This window comes from Sturnus vulgaris, chromosome 8 (assembly GCF_052056855.1).
Source record: "Sturnus vulgaris isolate bStuVul1 chromosome 8, bStuVul1.hap1, whole genome shotgun sequence".
Classification (NCBI taxonomy): Eukaryota; Metazoa; Chordata; class Aves; order Passeriformes; family Sturnidae; genus Sturnus; species Sturnus vulgaris.
In genome coordinates, this window is record NC_142250.1 from 13,969,707 (window position 1) to 13,990,698 (window position 20,992).

The 20,992-nt window shown below is 44.2% G+C and overlaps 1 protein-coding gene across 1 annotated transcript; it reads left to right on the plus strand.

The window, feature by feature from the left end:
* The first annotated feature begins 13,516 nt into the window (after positions 1-13,516).
* TMEM254 (transmembrane protein 254) lies at positions 13,517-20,253 on the plus strand. Its single transcript, XM_014889489.2, has 4 exons — positions 13,517-13,698; positions 15,242-15,345; positions 16,531-16,590; positions 18,741-20,253. Exons 1-4 carry the CDS (start codon positions 13,597-13,599, stop codon positions 18,859-18,861), a joined length of 387 nt encoding a protein of 128 aa, XP_014744975.1. The 5' UTR covers positions 13,517-13,596; the 3' UTR covers positions 18,862-20,253.
* The last annotated feature ends 739 nt before the right edge of the window (positions 20,254-20,992 follow it).

Sequence of the window (20,992 nt, forward strand, 5' to 3'; positions counted from 1 at the left end):
GTGGGCCGAGGTCAAGGGGGAGTGGAACGGCCCTGGCAGCTCCGTGCCTTAAAAGCCCTCCACCCCGACCTTAGCGACCCCCACCCACCCGGCCCGGCCCCGCCAGGGCTCCGAGGGTGACTCAGAGCTGTCTCCCACACCTCCATTGTCATCCCATCACCAATATACACATAATGAGGGCTCGCCCCATCCAAGGAGCCAAAGTGTCTCCCAGGGAAGTCCCCGCTGCTGCCACCAACCCATTCACCTTTCTTTAATTCAAATGGAGAGCGAATAATTTAATGAAGAAATCTTCCACCTTTGGTTCAGACATCGGAGGGAGCTCTCTCTGCACTGCAGGCCTGGAGCTCAGCTGGAAACCCAGTGTTCCTCCAATGCAAGGAGACCTCCATACCACCCTTCTCGTAAAGGCAAACCATCTCAGCTCTTACTGCACCCAGGTGCAGTAAGTCCTTGTCTTCCCCATTTGGTTACTCTGCTCCTATCCCCATCCATGGGACATTTCTCATCAGCTTTTACTGCAGGAAATAAAATGCTGGTGGGTTTGCTAGACATTGCATCAACACCCACTGTTCACAGTAAAGGACAAAGCCTCCCCCAGCACACTCTGAGGTCACCCAGGACAGGTCAGGTGGAGCAGTGTCCCTCTGGAGTGCATGCTGAAGAGCTCAGCAAAAGGTCTTCCTTTCCTGGGTCAGCTTTTTTTCCCTCCAGACTGCTCTGCTCATCCAAGTCAGGTACAGAACAAGCAAGGTCTGTGCTATGAGCCCAAGGTGAAATCATGAACAACATATTAATTCAAAAGAGTGGCCAGAAATACAATTTAAGAGAGCCAAGAGTGACATAAGGGACTTACAGGGAGCAACAGTTGCAACACTGAAAAGCATTAGATGTTAGAAGAGAAGCAAATCAATTAGTCATTGTAATAATTTGTCAAATGAGGCCATTAATGGCTATCACTGAAGGTGTTCAAGAACAGCAGCATCATTACATCATGTGTTTTTCATCTCAGCATGTCCCCATTCATTTTTCAAATTTGGGATCCACTCCAGCTTGCTGTGAAGCTGAAGGGTACAGGGACAAAATGTGTGTGAGCTGGGACACACTGTTTGCATTCTGTAGGGACCAGTGTACCCATCATCCATGCTTCCACTTCTGGGTTGAACTGCACAAGGATTTTATTGTTACACACACCATCATAGTGCTTCACAAAAAAATTCATGCCCTTCCACACAGGGATGACAGTCAGCTCCTGTGAGTCTAGTGCTCTGGAGACTGGATTCCTTTAGCAGCTCGGTCCATAAGGCAAGGTACATGCCCTCAGAAACCACTACACCTAAATAATATTTTCAAGCAGAAGTGCATATGAAGACCTTGAGAATTTCAGAGGGATGACAGTGCAGCAAGTAGTTCAAAACATCTGGAAACAACAGCTTGAAGCAACTTCTCAGTCCTTCTCCCCTTTATTCTACCTTAGCATCCTCATAAGCCTGAACTTTCATAGCACAAAACCATCCCACACGATTTCTTTTCTCCTCTTCGGCTCCAGGATAGTTGGGAGTTTTTCCTGTTCATATAAACAGTAAAATTTGTATTTAAGCAGGAATTGTCATATGGGAGAAAGGAAAAAAGATGTCAGGTGGAAAATGGTTCAGCAGTTCTAGGTAGTCAAGGGGTTTTTCTAATAGTTCAGGTTTATTTAACTTATTCAGATACATGTGAAAGTAGGGGTAGATGAAGGCTCAGATACAATAAGCAGATTTATAAAGCTTGGAGGCAGAGTTCATTACAGCAAATTCAGCTTCAGCTATTGATTCTTGCTCTAAGCATGCAGGGTTCACCTCTAGCTGCCTTGAAGCCCCATCTCCAGTGCACTCTTGGCTAGCAAATCTCATGTAAAAAGCCGATTTTCCCCCCACTTTTTGGGGGTTTTGGTTTGGTTTGGTTTGGTTTTTTGGTGGGTTTTGTTTGTTTGGTTTTTTTTTTGTTTGTTTTTGTTTGTTTGGTTTGGTTTGGGGGGGATTTTTTTGTGGTTTGGGTTTTTTTTGTTTTGGTTTGGTTTGGTTTGTTTTTTTTTGTTTTTCCCCAGTTTACTTTTTGGCAAGCTTTATTCAAGCATCAGTGTGAGATAGGGATGCAGAGGGGCAAAGGGTAAGAGAGAATCAGGGAGCCTCAATTTGAACTGGCACAATAAAGTATGGAATTGCATATGACCTTTCCTCTCTCTGCAATTCCAATCCAAGTGTCCAGGAGGTACATGGTACACTGGATGAAGGACACCAAGGATGTTTGAAGAGAGATTACTCATTCAGTCTGGACAGAGGGAATGCTAGAACAAATGCTTACATTTTTCTTTCTGTATTTCCAATTTTCATGGCAGAGAAGATCATCTCATGGGACTAACTACAATACTAAGCTGCCCCTGTAGGCAGCCTGCAATGTTGAGCTCAAAAGAGCAGGGAAATCGCCACACACATACACACCTTATAGACACGGGCAGTGCAGGAGAGATAAGAAGGAGCCAGCAGAGGCTTGCACAGACTTGCACTGCTTGCTAACAGTGACTGTCCATCACTACTAGCTCGGCTCAAAATAGGACATGCTTTTGTTAACATCTCCTAGCATAGAGAGGGCAGTTCACACTTCCCGAAGTTATTGTTTGAGGCACTCTGCCAGGCAGCCTCTTTACACCCTTCATTTTCAGAGATTTTCTTTGCAATGCTAATTGATAGAGATTGCGAGTTTTGTTTTAAAGTCAGATTCCAGGAAAGATGACAATCGTGGCCTCCCCCCTCCTTTGCCTCCTTTTCTGCTGAGGCATATGGATTTAACATGGCCTAACATAAGAGCTAATTTCTGCCATAGCTGCAGTTTGGCCATGCACTAATCTATCAAGAACACTGACCAGCCCTTGCTGCCCATGTTCCCTTGGTATCCTCATGCTGTTGCATGTCAGTGATAATCAAAACAACTGTTTGTGAGCTCCTGCATCTCCTTTCTGAATTCTATCAGGAAAATAGTATTCTGACCCCTACTTTTGATTCATTTCACAAAAAGAGAAATGGGAAGAGTGTGGGAAAAGAAGCAGGAATACCCAAAGCAGCATGCTTAACAAAACCAGCATCTCTTTGGTTCATAGATTGTCTTCAGCCTTCCACAAAAATCCACGGAATTGTGCTATAGATTTGAGTCCAAATGTGGAAACCCACTCTGCCAAGGTTTCTTTATGCCAGTTGTGATACAAGTGCATCTAGAGAGGAATCCAAATCACAGGTGGGATATGCTGAGAATAGAACAGAAATGAAGGATACATAAGTAAAGTGCATTTAGGAGTGACAGCATAATTATTAGACAAGGACGAGCCACAGTGCTCTTTAAAATGGCTTTCGAAAAAAGGTTTGCACCTATCCTATGCAGGACACTGGAAACAGCTCTGTTCTCTCCCTCCAGAGCACCCCTCATGTCAGGAGTTGCAAAGGTGTCCCCAAAGTCATGCTAGCATGAATGGTATGCTGCATCACCCAGTGCAGCAGGGCTCTGTCACCAGGCGCCTGCCTGGGGAGTCTTAGGACAAACACCCTTCAGAAATCCTTACATCAAACATTTTCTAGGGCAGTACAATGCTATTGATGTTTGAGCAGAACTTTCATCCTGAAGGAGGCAAGATCAATTTCACTAGTTGGTCTTCAGACATTAACACCTCATAAAAAGGATGTTCAGGCCCTGCTTATCTGGAATGCTTCTTTAATTATCTTTTGGTACACCTTTTGCAGCCCATTACTTACCAGTCAACACTGCTTTAATTATGGGCTTGGCAGTAACAGGCAGCTCTTACATCATTGGAATAAAAATGCCAGAAAGCAACCCTGGAGAATTGCAAAGAGATTTCATGTTCAAATGGAAAGCGGTGGAATTCAGACATGGATTGTCATTCACAAAGACTTCATAACATGAGCAGCACTCTCATGGCCAGGGGCACCCAGGAACCCTCCAGAGAACATGAACAGACAAGTGATGGTTGTTCTCTCACCTGTTTCTCAAGAAAAGGAGCACTTCCAGCAGCCCTACTTGCTTTGAAAAGTAGTTCAGTGTCCAGACATGTCCACTTCCATGGTGTCAGCAGGATAAGCAGGATGGAGGCACATTTTGCACCTTGAGCAAAAAAAAAAAAAAAAGGCAAAATTTATGGCAGTCTTTGCTTTTCAACAGTTTTCATTCCCCAGTCCAGAAGTGGCTCTTGAGAGAGCTGTCATCTGCACTGAGCTTTTCCTTATAGTAAAAGGGAAAGCTTACACCTTTATTATGCCAAGGGATTGCTCTAGCCTTTTCTCCTACCAGAAATAAATGTTGCTTTCAATGCTTGAAGGTGGAGGCAAAAAATACTGCTGAAGGCACCATACACTTTTGGGACATACCAGTCTTGTTTTTAGTTGACACTAAAATATATAGATTTCAAGGTGAAAACGGCATTAGGCCAGTTCCAGAAAACCTGGAGTAATCTCACACTTCAGTATTTCTTATATTTAACTCTTTATCTATGGAACTGATTGTAATGCTCTGAAATCCAGGGTAATGATAAAAAAGGTGCTACCTACAAGACTGAATGTCTGTCTCACCTGATATTTAACTGTTCACCAATGACAAAAACTGGTGCCTGCCATGGGAAGGTAGGAATCTACAACCAGTCCAGTAAATGACATACGGGTACTTTTACTCGGAAATTATGATGAAGACCTTGGTCATTTTCAGCCCAGGGTTTCTATTCAGTGAATTTATCCAGTCTTTGTCTGAATGTAAAATTTTAGCTTCCAGAGCATCCTCTCACCAGGACCATGAAACAACACTCAGTTTTCTGTGTTCTGAACATGTAACCTGCTAAAATCATTTGGTGCTTGCTGCTGCCCACCCAAGAATGTGGAGTGACCTTCACTGATTCCAGCAGTTCACACTGACTTTTTTTATCCCACCTCATTCAAGTTAGCTGGTCCACGATCAAGTCCTCTATGGTAGCTGCTCCATGCCTTCATCATTCACGTTGTCTTTTCTAGAGCTTTTTCTGGTTATGCTGGATCCTTTGTGAAAAAAGAAGATAGAATGACTCTCAGAATTTAATATGTAGAGGAATAATGGTGTTTTAACTAATATGAAGGTAATGTGCAGGTTATTTTCTGGTTCTTTTTAACAGCTAACATTCTCTTTGTCTTTTTGACCCTCACTGAGCTTGCATTTTCATGTAATTATCAAAGTCCAAGATCTCATTTCTGTGTTGTAATGGCAATCTGCTGTGAAACTGAAAAACAGTTCCTTACTTGTACTGTCACTATGCTGCCTACTGGTGAGTTTTTGAGTCCTGCGGCAATCTTGAAATTGTCATCCCTGTCAAAGAGAAGGCTGCCTTAAAATTTAAAGGAAGACCCCAGATAAAACTGAAATCAAAATAGTTGTAAAAACTGGGTCTTTTATGAAGTGGTAGCCCAGCAGTATCCAACACTGTTCATTTTTTTTCTGGGAGTAGAAAAAATCTTAAAGGATGGATGTAGGATAGCTGGGAAAGTGGTGATCAGTGCCCCCAGTCCCATACAATACAATGTCTCCTGCTCTGGTGAAGGAAAAATCTGTGTTCTGTGTGATAGACCTGCCTCCCACAGCCACACAGAACACTGATCTGCAGTTTGGATGGGCTGAGACTGAGACTGAGCCTGTAAAGGGTTAGGATGACCACAGGGAAGGACAAATCAGCAGAGCAGAGTCCGCACCAGTGCAGGAATGGGTTGGAGTAGGATTTCCCTGTTTAATAAGCCTAATGAATAAATTATCAGTATTCTTGACCCCTTTGAACACAAAGTAGAAAAGCCACACAGCCATGCATAGCAAACCTGTGGTCACTAAAATGCTCCCTCAGGAAACATTAAAAAATTGTGCAAAAAATATCCTCCAGAAATCCAGCCTTGGCCTCCAGAGGGTTACTGAGCACAATTCAATCTCGGGAGCCCTCACTTGCTGCAGCACCACTGAGATAAATATGATTTCCTTTAAAATGTAGTGGTAGTTCATGCCCAGTACAGTCAGGCTCACAGGCTACATTGCTTTATGGTAATGCTTTTCCCTGGATTCTGTGCCGTCTCCTTCCCTGTCTCCTTTCCTTGGTGAGAAAGCGTCTGTCATCATCGTCACCCGTGCTGTTTGTGTAACTGCAGATATATCCTGTGACTGATCAGCTCCAGAAACACTACTGGACTCTTAGCACCCGAGAGGATCAGACCTCTGAACTGCAGACCTTTTAGCAAAAGGACTATCTTCTTGTGCTGAGAGAATACAAGCACACCCACATGATACTATAGAAAATACAGCAGATCTCAACATCGGAGTCTGCTGAACTTGATTATGACAACTAGTCACCTAAAGACGAGTGAATTTGGCCTTAAGGCTAGTCTGCTAGGACTGGAGACAAGTTGTCTGGAGTCTTCTCCTCCCCGTTTAAAGAACTGTTGCTCTAACCTCCCTTGTCAATCCTATTCCTCCTCATCTCCCAAATAACATCCCCACCCATGTGGCTGTAGTGAAAAATTCTTCCCACCTATCTCACCCATCTGCTAGTGAGTGAGCCCATTTCTTTGCTACATCTGTGCTGACTTTTTCTACTGCACTAAGTTTTTCCATCACAATATTCCTGTTCCAGACACATAGAAAAAATACTCAGGACTAGAAAACTGTATCAATTGACATGTCTTGTTCATTAACTGAGAAGCACAAAAAAGATCCTTTAGCTGGTTCCAATGGACCCTCAAGAGCAGTAAACTAAATGGAAGCCTTTACTTTTTCTCAACACTGCACTCTGTGTTTAAATGTCTTTCCAAATAGGAAGCAGTAATAAAGAGTTTGGAATTCTTCAGAGAGAAAGAAGAAATAGTGTCAGATATCAAACACTATGTATTAAAATACACATGCACTGTCATGAAGTGGTTAAAGGACAGAACAAGGCATCAACATTTTGAGGGTTTGCTGGAGATTTACTCCTTCATCCTGTTATAATCACTGTATGTGCAGTTGGACGCTGGTGTGGAGAGTCACAGCCCTAGATCTGTATGAAATATGCTTTTGAATAGACTACACTACTCAGGTTTTTCCAACATGATCAACATGTATAAGGCTGTGTGGTCACAATTTATCCTTGCAAAGCACATTCAGTTTTACTAAATATGACATAAAATCTTTTTTTGCTCCCATACCTTGAAAAAAATCTTGTCAAATACCTGTAATTCATATCCAATTTTTAAAATTCCACCAAATCCATGTAGCATAAATCCAACATTTATAAACTGAGATTTCAAACGGATGTTACTTTTTAATATTTCATTTTCTAAAACTAACTCATGTAATAAAAAAAGACATCAGGGATGTCCACAAAATATTTTTAGTAGGACTCAGGTTACTGACTTCCAGCAGATATGGGTAAAAACAAAGAGAGAACTGTAAACTGTACAACTGTGGTCAAAACTGAAGCTCTCTGTGCAGCCTGGATTTCAAACTGCTGAGACTTGGCTGTCTCTTTACCAAGGCTTATTAAGGCAGTGTTGGTTAAAGCACTTCATGATAATGGTGGCTGTTTCACCTTCCTTTTCCTTTTTAATAAGAGAAAAACCCCCACAGTGATATTGTTAGGATAAGCATATGGAACTCTTGACATAAATTCACCTCTAAAGTGCACAAACTGCATTTATAGTAAAATCAATGAGAATTCCAAATCTTTATAACTTAAAGGTGTTACCTAGTTCTTAATTTTTAGAAAGAATAAAGTATTTGGCTGGGACCTTTATAGCTGACAATCTCCAATCTTGAATTATGCTCATAATTGTGTTTAAAACGTGATAGAACACTCAAGGAATCCAATGACAAACAAGAGGAATACAGCAGACATATGCAAAGGTTTAGTCACTTCAAGTTGCAAAGGCTATTCACCACAGCAACAAACAGAATTACCATAGCACGTTGCTCCTTCTTGTGCACATCTCATTACATTCAACATTTCCTGTAAGTATGGGAATCTGCTGCAAATCTTGTCCATTAACCTCAAATATATAATGCTTGTCAAACTGCAACACGAAATATTTTAAAAGACCGTACTTTTCCTTAGCTTCTCTAGTCTTAGAACTAAAAGATTAAGGTGATGCAATTCTGAGTCCCCATTAAAAAATTAAAAGTGGCAGGGGAATAGTCAGGTTAACTAGCTACATTAGGAACCAGACATTGCTTGCAATGGTTTCATTATAACATTGTGCCATTTAGCTCTGATTTAAAAAAAAAAGTCCTGTTGATAATTCTTTTTCCTTCAGTAACTTTCCCTGAACGCATCCCATCTCTTTTAAACCAGCTTCCAATTCACTTTAAAATCGGCTCCAGTTTATTTCTAAGTCACTTCCTAAGAAAAGCCCTATCCCTAAATTCTTACTTATACAGAAAGTTACTGTTTAAACAAGTCACATCACTGACTCTAGCATGATGACTCATGCCATAAAATTTGTTCTGATTTTGACTAATCCTCCCTCCCCCTCCTCCTTTTTTTTTAAGGAATTTGAAAAGCCAGAGAAGAGCTAACGTGTCTCTATCTATTCTCTGGCATCCACCAAGAACACCAAACAAAAGAGGCCGACTACCTGGCAAATACCCTTTGTACTTCCCGCTGGAAGTGAGATAGTCAATATCTCTAAGTTAGAGATAGCAAATGTTTCTAAACGGAGAACAATTTTCTCCACTAGTAGGTGCAACAGGAACTTTAGTATTTGAAAATTGAAGACTGATCTATTGATGTAAACGGCTTGTGAAATGAGCCAGGGATTAAGCAGAAAGAATGCACAGGTCCATCTGGTTGTTTCAGTACAATTAACCCATCTCAGTGTACACACCCAGTCACTGTGGAGACCTCGGGAGCCCCTGGACACAGCTTCAGTGAAAAAAGCAAATTTTCAAAATGAATGTAGCTGTCTTTGAAACCTCAAAGAGGATGGTAAGTCCCATCCTCATGGTACTAAGTGGTTACTTTACCTGTTGATCTCATGAACATCTCTTTCAGTTTTAGATTCTTAATAAATGCTTGAGTGTTTAATTCCAACCTAATTTGAAATCTAAACCAAGTAATACAAGTACAAGAAAAAAAAAGGTTTGTGCGCAATTATGAGGGAATATTTTTTTAATGTTTTTTCTCCTTTCCAACTTTTTTCTTTAAGATTAGGCTTTCCCTCTTTTCTATGGTCTTGACTACTATCAGAACAGACTCAGTTCAGCAATCTGTGCAGCCTGCAGCAAGGTGAAGGTGGGTTAGCTCATCTTCTCCAGGGCTTACAGAGCCCTGTAGTGGGGCTGGCAGTTGTGTTGATTGCTTCCTCACAATATCTGCATGTTCTCCAGCACAGGAATGGCCTGAGAAAGGACAGGGAGCTGTGGCAATCCTGTCACAACTGACATGTGTCTTCCAAACTACAACTGTAAATCTGGCTTTGGTAAGCATGGCCGGAGCTGCCTGCTGTCTGTACTCAGCCTTGGTGGTGTTCTGGGCTGTGGCATGCTGCTGAGAGCTGCCAGTTCATAACAGCACATCATTCATTCACTTTTTTGGCACTGATTAGGATAAAAGGAAAGGAAATCAAAGTAGCAATCTTAAAAGTTATGGTGAAATAGTTTTATTTCCTGTAAACTCAGCAAAGTGAATATGTTCTGCATTTTTTTAAAATAATTCTTATAACAGTGTTTGGGATTTGCTTCAAGTTTAGATGATATGTAAATAAATGCAATTCACTGACAAATAACATTGCCAATGCTGAAGCCACAAAGATAACTAATCTGTCAAAAATAAGAGGGCCGAATTGCAAACCTTTGCAAAATATGATAGAACAAGCTTTTCAGCTACTCTGGGAAACGACTTCCTCAAAATTAATTATCAGATGTATCTAACAACCTTAGAAACACAAGAAAGATTAATGTGTGAAAGCTTTGGACCTTCTGTTTTATGTTTTACTTACTTCAAAGTAAGAAAAAATGCCACTTGTAAAGTGTCCTGTAAGTACGTGCAAGTCACTGACTTCTATTCAGAGAAACAAGATAATACTTAATAGCGCATGCTGGCCAGACTAGATGATGCTACGGGTCTTCTGACTTTAAATTATTAAAACTGGAACTATATTCAGCTTCTTAAATAATCTAAAGACTTCTCTCTTTTTCAAGAGAAATAGCCCGTTTTAACAAGTCAGGTCAAAGACGCTGTCCTGGCTTAGAAATGGAATCTCTGAATGTCCAGCCCCCAAAAAAGTTCTGAGCAGGGAGTTGTCTTCATGAACTATTTCACATTCAGGTTCAAGGCTGTTGAGATGCCCAGGGCTGGTAGAGCTATCCATGACAGTCAACAGGGCTGGCAGCGAATGGAGGATGCTGCCACGCAGGAAGTTGGAAGAATATCACTTAATAAAAAGATATATCAATTATTTTTGGCAACAGAGAAAGAAAAGTAAGCCTGCTCCCTGCCCACGATGTCACAGTGCGGGCGGCCCTCACCGGAGTGTGGCAGTACGAGTGACACAACACCGCCTCTGACCGCACTGGGCCACTCCTGGCCACCATGGCCAATGTAACAAGGCAAATGCAGCAGCAACGCCTGGTGCTGCCAGCCCGTGCCTTTGCTGTGCATCCACTGCCCTCTGCAGCCTCCGCCGCGCAGCAGCTCGGCCATCACCCAGCTCGTCCACCCCCTTCAGCCTATCCATCCCTGAGCCCGTCCATCCTATAGCCCGTCCATCCCTCAGCCCGTCCATCCCTTCAGCCCGTCCATCCCTTCAGCCCGTCCATCCTATAGCCCGTCCATCCCTCAGCACGTCCATCCTATAGCCCGTCCATCCCTCAGCCCGTCCATCCCTCAGCACAGCCATGCCTTCAGCCCGTCCACCCCTCAGCCCGTCCATCCCTCAGCACGTCCATCCCTTCAGCCCGTCCATCCCTCAGCCCTGCGCTGTTTTTTGACTGCATTCCTGAACCGTGCTTCACTTGCTGTGATGGTCCTGGTGCGGGGGCAAGGCGGGCTTTCCTTTGTGCGGGGCAGTCCCAGGCTCTCCTACCGCAAAGCTCGGCTCGTCTCAGGATCTGAGCGCCAACTTTGGGCACTGCATTACAAGCAGAAGCAATTGTGTGGAATGTTCTAAAGAGGAAGAAATTAACTAATGGGCTACAAAAAGCCAAACCAAAGCAAAGCGAATCAAACAAACCTGAGTAAAAAAAAAGCCACAAGAAGTTTAATTTTAGAAATTTCTCCCGGATACTAAGATGTAAGTGGGGCCACACATTCTTCTCTCCTGCATCAGCAGAGCAACACAGGGCAATTTATTAGTCAGTTGTAATTCCACATAGTCAGCCTCGCTGGGTTTTGTAGATGAGATTCCCAGCAACAGTTTTACCACAGCAGGATTTTTTTTTACCAAACTCTCCTGTAATCTCCAAAGAACATCCCAGAAAAAGAAGATAAAAAAAAAGAAAAGGGGGGAAAAAAGAACACTGGCCCGTCATTAACACATAATTAACAGAGCAACGTGTTTAGCCTTCAGGGAAGGAAAAAGAAGAGCACATTGAACATTTTACAGTGTGTCTACACAGTCAGTCATGCCAAGCAAACAGGTAGCAAAGCTCAAAGGAAAGCATAAACCCGCCCAACCCACCCGCCTAACATTTGTACCCCTGAGTGCCTGTCCCAAGGCCCTGATGACTCATCACATTCCCCAAAGGGCACAGAATAGAAAATGCTGGAATTAATACCCTTGGAATGGGCAGTTTTCAGTACGCTAGTTTTCAGTACTGCTCTAGATAACGACTGAGCTGCTCAGTGGCAGGAAGGTCAGTAGCTGTTTATTTTACCCCAGCAGCGAACGCCCCGGCGGTCTGTGACCCCGGGTGTGCCGCGGCAGGTACAGCGCGCGCGTCCTGGGGACAGCCCCCTGCGTGTCCTGGGGACAGCCCCGCGCGCGTCCTGGGAACAGCCCCCTGCGTGTCCTGGGAACAGCCCCGCACGTGTCCTGGGGACAGCCCCCTGCGTGTCCTGGGAACAGCCCCGCGCGTGTCCTGGGGACAGCCCCCTGCGTGTCCTGGGAACAGCCCCCTGCGTGTCCTGGGAACAGCCCCGCGCGTGTCCTGGGGACAGCCCCCTGCGTGTCCCGGGGACAGCCCCCTGCGTGTCCTGGGGACAGCCCCCTGCGTGTCCTGGGAACAGCCCCGCGCGTGTCCTGGGAACAGCCCCCTGCGTGTCCTGGGGACAGCCCCCTGCGTGTCCTGGGAACAGCCCCGCGCGTGTCCTGGGGACAGTCCCGCGCGCTCCCGGGCGGCGCTGGGGACACGGCCGGAGCCGCCTCCGCCCGCGGCCCCGTTCGGTGCCACGGGAGGGCGCTCCGGTACCGGCGGCACGGGCTGGGGCCGGAGCCGGGGCTGCACCTCAGCCACATCTGCTGTCACTGCCCCATTGCCGGCATTTTATCCACCCCTGAGCAGACCGCTGCAGCAAAGTAACGAGGGGTCATATTGAAAAGCTCACTCCAACTTCTGTGCTGTTCCACGCTGCGTTCGGTATAGAATGGCAGAACCGATTAGGTTGGAAAAGACCTTTGAGACCATCGAATCCAATCTATGACCGAACACCATCTTCTCAACTAGACCGTGGCACTGAGTGCCACATTCAGTCTTTTCTTAAACATCTCCAGGGACGGTGACAGCACCACCTCCCTGAGCCCGTTTCGATGTCTAATCACGCCAAACCTCCCCTAGTGTGGTTGTGGACTATGTCTTCTTGTCCTGCCACTGGTTGCCTGGGAGAAGAGACCAATTCCCAGCTGGCTGCAACCTCCTTTCAGGTCGGTGTGGAGACTGATAAAGATTTCCCCCGAATCTCCTCGTCTCCAGGCTAACCAGCCCCAGCTGCCTCAGCTGCTCCTCACAGTGCTTGTGTTAGTGCAGACCCTTGGCCAGCCTTGCTGCCCTCCCCTGGACACATCCCAGCAGCTCAACATCCTTCCTAAACGGAGGGGCCCAGAACTGGACACGGCACTCGAGGTGTGGCCTCACCAGTGCCAAGCACAGGGGGATGATCCCTTGCCAGGTCCTGCTGGCCACACTATTGCTGGGCCGGGCCAGGCCAGGATGCCACTGGCCAGTGGTCAAGCCGGCACACTGCTGGCTCACGTTCAGCCAGTACCGACCAGCACCCCCGGTCTTTCTTCGCTGGGCAACTCCCAAGCCACCGTACTCCCGGCCTGGGCTTGTAGATGCCAGGCGCAGGAGCCGACCCTCGGTAACCCCGGGCTCCTTCCAGCCCCGGGCAGGCGGTGCCGGGCCGCCCAGGGGTGGGCGAGGCCGCCCTCCCGTCCGCCCGGAGCGGTGGCACCGCCCGGCCCCGCCCCCCTCCGCCCGGCCCCGCCCTCCTCCGCCCCCGCCCAGTCCCAGCCCCGCCCTCCGGAGCCCGAGCCCGCCCCCCGAGCCCGGCCCCGCCCCCCCGAGCCCGGCCCCGGCCCCGCCCCCCCGAGCCCGGCCTTAGCGGCGGCGCGGCGCTCGCTCACAGCACGGCCCGGCGGGATGGCGGCGGCGGCGGAACACGGTCGCGATGGCAGCTGCCACTTCCAGCGCTCCCGGCTCATCTGGATGGTCGCCATCATCTTCGGCATGATCGTCCTCGGCGTAAGGAGCGGCGCGGGGAGAGAGAGGGAGGGAAGGAGGGAGATCCTTCAGAAGCCGCGGGGTGCGTGGAACAGGTTACCTGCACCATCCCCCGTGTCCTGGGAAACGTCGTTCCCTAAAACATACGGGGAGAAAAAGGAAACTAGAGGTGCTGCTTTAGGCAGGCGGGGAGGAGGCGGGACAGAGCCATGCAGGAAGGCCGGAGTGAGGGACCAAGCGCCTGGCTGCGAAGGGAAGCGAGGCCGTGGCGCTGGAGGCGTCCCGGGCCCGGCCAGAGCATCCCGGGCGCGGCACCCGCCGAGGTGCCCTGGGAAGGGGCTGCGGCATTCCCAGAACTGGGATAGAGGCACCGAGCATCAGCACAGCTCGTTCCGGGACAGCTGTGGGCCATGTCAGTCCCTAAGGTGCGTTTACAGGTGAGGGCTTTAGGCACAGGCTGTACGAACTGTGGTGGTGCTGGAAAACGCATGAGTTCAGTCACCATGCTGTCTTCATTTCCAAAGACAGACTTCAGCTAAGTTAGGTTGGACTGCTGGACCAGGGATATTAATGATTGTTTTGCTGAATCTGACGAGTTTATGAAAGTCATCCCTTGACTTTCACATGTCGCGATTTTCCTTCTGTTTGCACAGATTTGCTAAACGTAAGAACCACCAGTGTAAAAATGATAGTCAAGGCATGTCAGGCCGCTCACAAAACAGTTTTTGGACTGTTTCAGGAAACAGAGCTTTAAGCAGATTCCCTGTTTAAGTCCATCACCTCTCCACATCTTTGGCATAGCTAAGTTTACAAACAGTGAGAATCTGCAGCGTTGATAGCAGAAGCAAGGTAGGGCGGTGTGAACTTTGGCCTGGCCTAGCGCTCACCGTGTGTCCCCAATGGACTGCGAGGTGCACAGCTTATCACTCACTGCCCTTCTCCTCCCCGCCTTGTGACAGTCAGGGGGCACAGCGACAGCACTGCAGACAGCTCTGTGACAGGAAGGGAACTCTGCATCTCTGCTCTTGGGATTTGTGCTCGGTTATCTTCTGTGCACTGTTAAAAATCTGACATTTTCCTTTTTTAGGGGACTAAAGAAGGACTGATCCCCTAGTTTTAGATAAATAGTTATTCCTCCTAAACAGTGTGTTCATTGTTTGGCTTCTTCAGGTAACTTGCCTCAGATTAACTTCTTCAGGACAAAGACAATGTAGGTTAGACATGCAGCATTAGACATGCAGCTTCCATGTCTAATAGGTAATGAGCTTATAACTTAAATACCACTTAGTGTGCAGATGCACTCATGGTACCCAGACAGCAACCTTAAACTTATCCCCTTGGCATCTGGTATGTCAAGGAATAGAAACTTCCTAGTTGCAATCTTTCAAGGGCTACTGGAAGAATATGGTCCTTGGACAAAGTTAATGGAATGAAAGAATTTAAGTGTGATGAATAAATGAGCCCTAAACTCACGGGGCTCAAAAATAAAGCGATTTTGAAGGTTAAATTGATAGTGCTTGTACCTTGAAGTAAGATAACTAATTTGTTTTTGTTTTTGTTTTAGTGGGTAACACTTTGGCCTTCAACTATACCTTATAGTTACTTGGGATTATTTGGTACCTTCCTTAATTATTTAGTGGAACACCACCACAAGTGGGTATGCTACATGTAAGTTATATTTGACTATGTAATTATTTTGCCTCTCTCTGACTCTTGTACTTAGTCTGTGTTAACAAGCTTTCCTGTAACCCAGTTGTTAATTAGATTTAAAGAGCTCTCCTTTCAAGCTCATTATAATTAAGGGTGTGGGGTAATAAGTATGTAGAGGACTAGACAGGCTAAGACCAGTTTGATAGTTTAAAAATTCAACTTCGAATTTGGCATCACTGATGGCTTAACAAGAAAGGGAAAAATATTAAGATACTACTTTGATGACAGTTATTAATCGAAAGTTATACTTGTACCATCTGTGGAAAGTCTTTTCTCTAGTTGTTACTTGAGCAGTTCAGTCCTTTAGGAATCTTCTTGATCCAGCTTCAATTAAAGAACATTCTCTACCCTGGTACTCACTTATCCTGATCTACATGAGAAATAACCTGCTGAAAAAACTGCATAGTGCTAAGTTTTGCTGGGTTACAGAACTTAGCTTTTTTGTTAATTAAAGTAGCAAAACGTATAAAATACTTCCGTGAGATCGCTGACTTCCTGTAAAGACAGATATCAGTAGGGCTTTCTTGTTTATTTTACCATGCATTATGTAGAACCTTCATCTTTTCTCAGAGCAGCTTTTGCTTTAGCAAGGTCTTGAATTGATCCTAACTGAATATCCTGTTTTGTTTTTTTTTTTCTACAAAGGCTTCTATGTAAAAATTTGTAGGCCAAGTGTGGCTTATCAAGTCACATTATATATTCTGAGTTTATATGCACTGTTGTTTTTGTAGAACTAAATCTGTAAAAACTTAAGTAGCTCCTTAGGACCACTAAAAATACTTGTGTAAGTAAAAGGATAGATTTTGCATGCTTAACTAAGATTAACTTGTATTGCTTTCACTAAGCATTTGGCTTTTTGGCTTAATCTAAGTGCTGAAAGTTTTGGAAGCCTAGTGGGTGCTTCAAATAGCAGGTCAAGGCTTATTGCTCGTTACAGTTGCTCTGATTTTCTTATGAGCTTCAGTTTTTTTTTAAGTGCACACTTGTGGGGTTTTTTCAAGATGAAGAACACCCCTTCCTTTCTAGGTTAAAATAAGTTGTCGCTTCAGTGCTTCCAGGTTTATATTCTCTCCATAATGCATTTGGATACAACAGTCTTCTCCCTAGTTTTCAACACAATAAACCATGTTTTCTTTCCATCAGGTTCTGGATATCCTGGTTGATTCACATAGTGGAAGCCCTCTATGGTATCAAGATATGCCAGTAAGTTGTTCCCTTCTCTCACTCCAGCATAGGTTCTCTGCAAAGGATTTCTAAATCAAGTAACATAAGCTACAGACTGACTGTGGTGGCCCTCAGCAGCAGTGGATTCAGAGGGTGCTGGTAAAATTCTTGCTGCAGTGATAGTTTGCTGTCCTCAACAGTCGGTTGCTGCCAATTCTCCCAGTGGTTACTGTTGTACAGGGCAGCAAAACCAAGGGCTGGCAACTTCCAGAACTGGCAGCAGCAATGTTTGCCAGAGCTTGTCTGGCAGCCTCTGAACTCCCTGTTCACTGGGTAACACTGCTGCTCAGGAGGCAGAGGGAGCCAGAGATAGTGTAGAAATATTCTGATAACTTCAGGTGTTACAATTTTATCAGATCTTACCTCATCAGGATTGCCATACTGCTAATTACACGCTTAAACAATTGGGTTTGTATTGTGAGAATACAATTGGACACTTTCATCTGGGGACTCTTTCAGATCTTCTTGCATCTGCAGGTCAGTGGGATAAAATACTTAAACTGGTCAGACTGTACATGCAAGGCAATGTAAATCTTATGTTAGGATAACAATTTACCTGGAAAGGAGCGCTGTCCAAACACACCATTCTTCATTTGGCTCGTAGTTGCAGTAATTCAGAAGGATGTAGATACTCATTAGGTTCTCATGCTCTGCAGAGCAGGTGGCCACAGTCTGTTTGCCATGATATAAATGATAGGTTTCCACTTCATTCACTGTCTCAGGCATCTCAGGTAACAGCTCTTGGAAACAACAGGATTTTGTTTCATGGAACGCTGCATAAGGGGTTTTTGGTTTTTTTGGTTTTTTTGTTTTTTTTAAGACAGTAGAATATGGATGAATAATTTCTGCCTTCAGAATGAGACTTACTAAAAATTTTGTGATTATCAGACTCATTTTAATTTATGTAGCTTTAAAGTTAAAACTTTGTCTGAGTCTGCAAATAAATGGGTATCTGGGCCTAAGGTGGTTCTTTTAAGTATGAGGAAACTTCACTACCAGTGAACATGCCAGATGAGTGTATTGGAATATTGTAATTAATTTTACTAATGAAGTTTTACAGGGTAGTGTTAAAACCCACAAAAAAACCAAGCAGAGATGGCCTGCTCTCCATCATCTGTTTAGATTACCTAACAGCTGTACTTCTATAAGCACCAAACACCATTTATTTTTACTTATGTAAAAGTTATGTCTACTTGGCAACATCACAAAGGAGGCACAAGGAAAAACTGTGAGGACTTAGACATAAATTTGTTAATAAGCAGTAGTGTTGTCATTGGCTCTTGGCCTGTGTTGCTGCACATGGTTTATTCACTAAGCTTGCTTTGTGGCAACAGGTAAATTTCTTAAGCCCTTTTTTCCAGGTTCTGCACTAATTTGAAAACACTGTAGCTGGGATTATAAACAAAAAAGCATAGCTATACCTGATGAAACTGTTTACTGGAAATGTGAATTCCCTTGGGTTTGCTGTTGTGTTTATACTTGGTCCTTTCAATAGGAGTACTTCTCAAGAACAATGGAGGAGAAAGTGACATTTTCTGTAACATACAGAAAAAAATCACATGTTACATTAAAACTAACTAACATAGGAAGGTCTCTTCTTCATAAATCAAGTGAAATGCATTCAGCCCTGTTACCTGTCTTTGTCTAGCCACAAATTCAGGTACCAGGTTTCTCCATCCCTCATCACACAGTTATTGTCAGGTCTCTGCACTGCCAGCATGAAGTCTCTCTTAACTAGCACAGTCAACAAGAAATTGTATTCAGGCTTGTATATTAAGATCAGTATTAAGCTACTCTAGTTTCTTGGTTCTTTGCACACAGACTTCTGGGATAAGTAATTTCAAATGGGACAGACGGAGATTGAAATTTATATATTGTTGAGGAAATTGTATGCACAGATTGTCTGAAGGAACTTTTGTTCAATAAATAGCTTAAAATGCTAAAACCACAAGAATGGGTATGTTTAATTAGCACAGGAAATGTCTCAGGAGATGGAAACTAATGTGCTGAGCTGAAATGTTCTAATCCAGTCTGAATCTCAAGGATGGGTAGAGATAGCTAACCTTACTTTATAAGTACCAGTACAGCCAGTTTTTTGACACATTTTGTGTTTTTTGTTAATGTTACAGAGCTAAAGGAATCACTGACCCGGGTGTTCAGTTCCAATGGTTCGTTCAGACCCTTTTGTTTGGATATGCTTCCTTTGGTCTCCTGGTCTCTTACAAGCCTGCAGCCAAGAAGCAGTACTAGAAGACAATGAAAGAAGTCACTTCTCACATACTTCATCTCATTTTTCTGAAAAGACCCCCACATACATGTCTAGGTGCTGTAATCAGCTAAATTACATTCCTGCTGCATGATGCAGTGCCTTTCTACTAAGTAACACAATTAAAATTCGCAAGGCCCTGTGGATAGTTCAGTAGAAAATCAGCCCTTCAGTCTTGGCACTGCCAAATTTTAATCCTATTTATTATGCAAGAAGCCAAAAGTTGATCCTCTGCAGATTTTGACGTGTATACTGTGTCACTGACAGCTGGTAGCAGTGGTTGATAAATTACCTTTCCATGAGGAGAATTGTTCTTCTCCAGCAGGGATGGTTATTGAGAGCCAGAAGGCAGCTTGCACCTATTTTGTAATAGGATTTAAATTTACCTGTATTTTCTCTCTGGGACTGACATTGTTGTTAAAGCCTGCTCTTTGTACTTTGTTTTGTCTGCTTATTTTGTTCCACAAAGGACAGACCACTGTACTGCTTCAGGCACATTGAAAAGACCAGGTCTCAGCTTAAGCTGAAATGCAGTGAGCTTGGATACATAAAGCACTTTAACTTGGTTTAATACAAGTGCCTTAAAATTAATGCAGCATGACCTCATCTTTTTAATGAAGATTTTAAGTTATGAGTTATTATAGTATAAAGTAGCTTTGAGGGCAGCTTTTTTGAGAAGTAATTTATTATGCAAAGAGAAAAAAAATATTGTTCAAAAATCTAGCTGAAAAGTTGATATTTGGGAATGAAATTAGATGTAGTGAATAAACATATACCAATTCCCAGGTCTTTTGAAACCTAAGGTTGAGAGACCATCATAAGCACCCCTCAAGAGTATTTCCTGTATGTGTAGTGAGTCTTCCATCAGATTATCTTTTACTTTTGAATATTTGAACAAGAATTTAGCCTGTGTAGTTTTAGCACTTTTAAAAGGAATAACTATTTAAAGTACTAACTGGTGTGGGGAGAAGTTTTACCATGCCACTTGCCATGATCCTGCTTTGGAAGAAAGGGTAAGAAAAGGTTGTTCTTTCTCTAATCTCTAAGAGCTCCACAAGGCTGTAATGGGTAACTCTGTGCCTTGTGCGGTACCTGCAGACTACAACACTTTGTGGGAAGCTTTACTCGAGCACAGATATGTAAAGTTTTTGCTTTCAGTGGGTACTAAAAGCCTGGAGAATTGAAGGATTTGATATGGTGGTTTGGGTTTTGTTGTTGTTTAATGGCAAACTGTTAACTTAAATATTTTATAGAGAAGCAGAAACTCATTTAGTGGCTGGAAATCCAACGGGAATGTCAAGAGCCTGAGCTACGTTTTCCTGTGTAATCTTTTGTCTTAGTTTGTGACCCTGGAATAAAGATGTTTTAAAAGTGAAGAAGTTGTTTTTAATACATCCTAGAAATAAAATGCCCATACAAAATGCATAGACCCCTTATTGACTCCAATATCACTGCTCACACTTGGAATGTGCAGCTTTCCAAAGTCCTATCACTGATGTTATGCTGCCTTCCCCTCCCATGGCCAGGCTGCACTCCAAGCACTGGCAGGCTCACCCTCAGCCCTTCCCCTGGGCTCTGGAGTGGCTGCAGGTAAATCACAGCTCTGAGATGTTACCTATGTCCTGTTCGACTCCCCCTAATTAGACAGGCTTCCTTTTAGGCAGGCAATGGCAAAGCTTCCTCAGTGCAGCCCGAGGAAGCTGCAGTAGGAAGCTAGAGCAGGAAAAAATATGTCCTGCCTTAGTTTAAAAAATGACCAAGTTAAAACAAGTTTTAGCCAGGCACTGGCATCACCATTTTTTGAAGCCTCTCTTGATTTTTTTTGTTTAGCATGACAGATCACAGCAGCTTTCTCCGTAGAGGTTGTTGGGCTTCTCAAGAGATTTTAGAAATGCAACTCCCAGGTCTTCATTCATCTACCTTCAGATACTTTCTCTCCCACCCTTTGCATGGCAGCAGATCAGTTTTAATGTTTGTTTAAAAAAACAGAAAAAAACCACAAAAATATAAACCCAAAGAAAAGCCAACCACTGTTTGCTGTCAGCCTCTGTCCCAGAGCTGTAACCAGCACAGATGCCTGTTTGCTAAAGTTTTGGAGGCTTCACAACAAGCTCC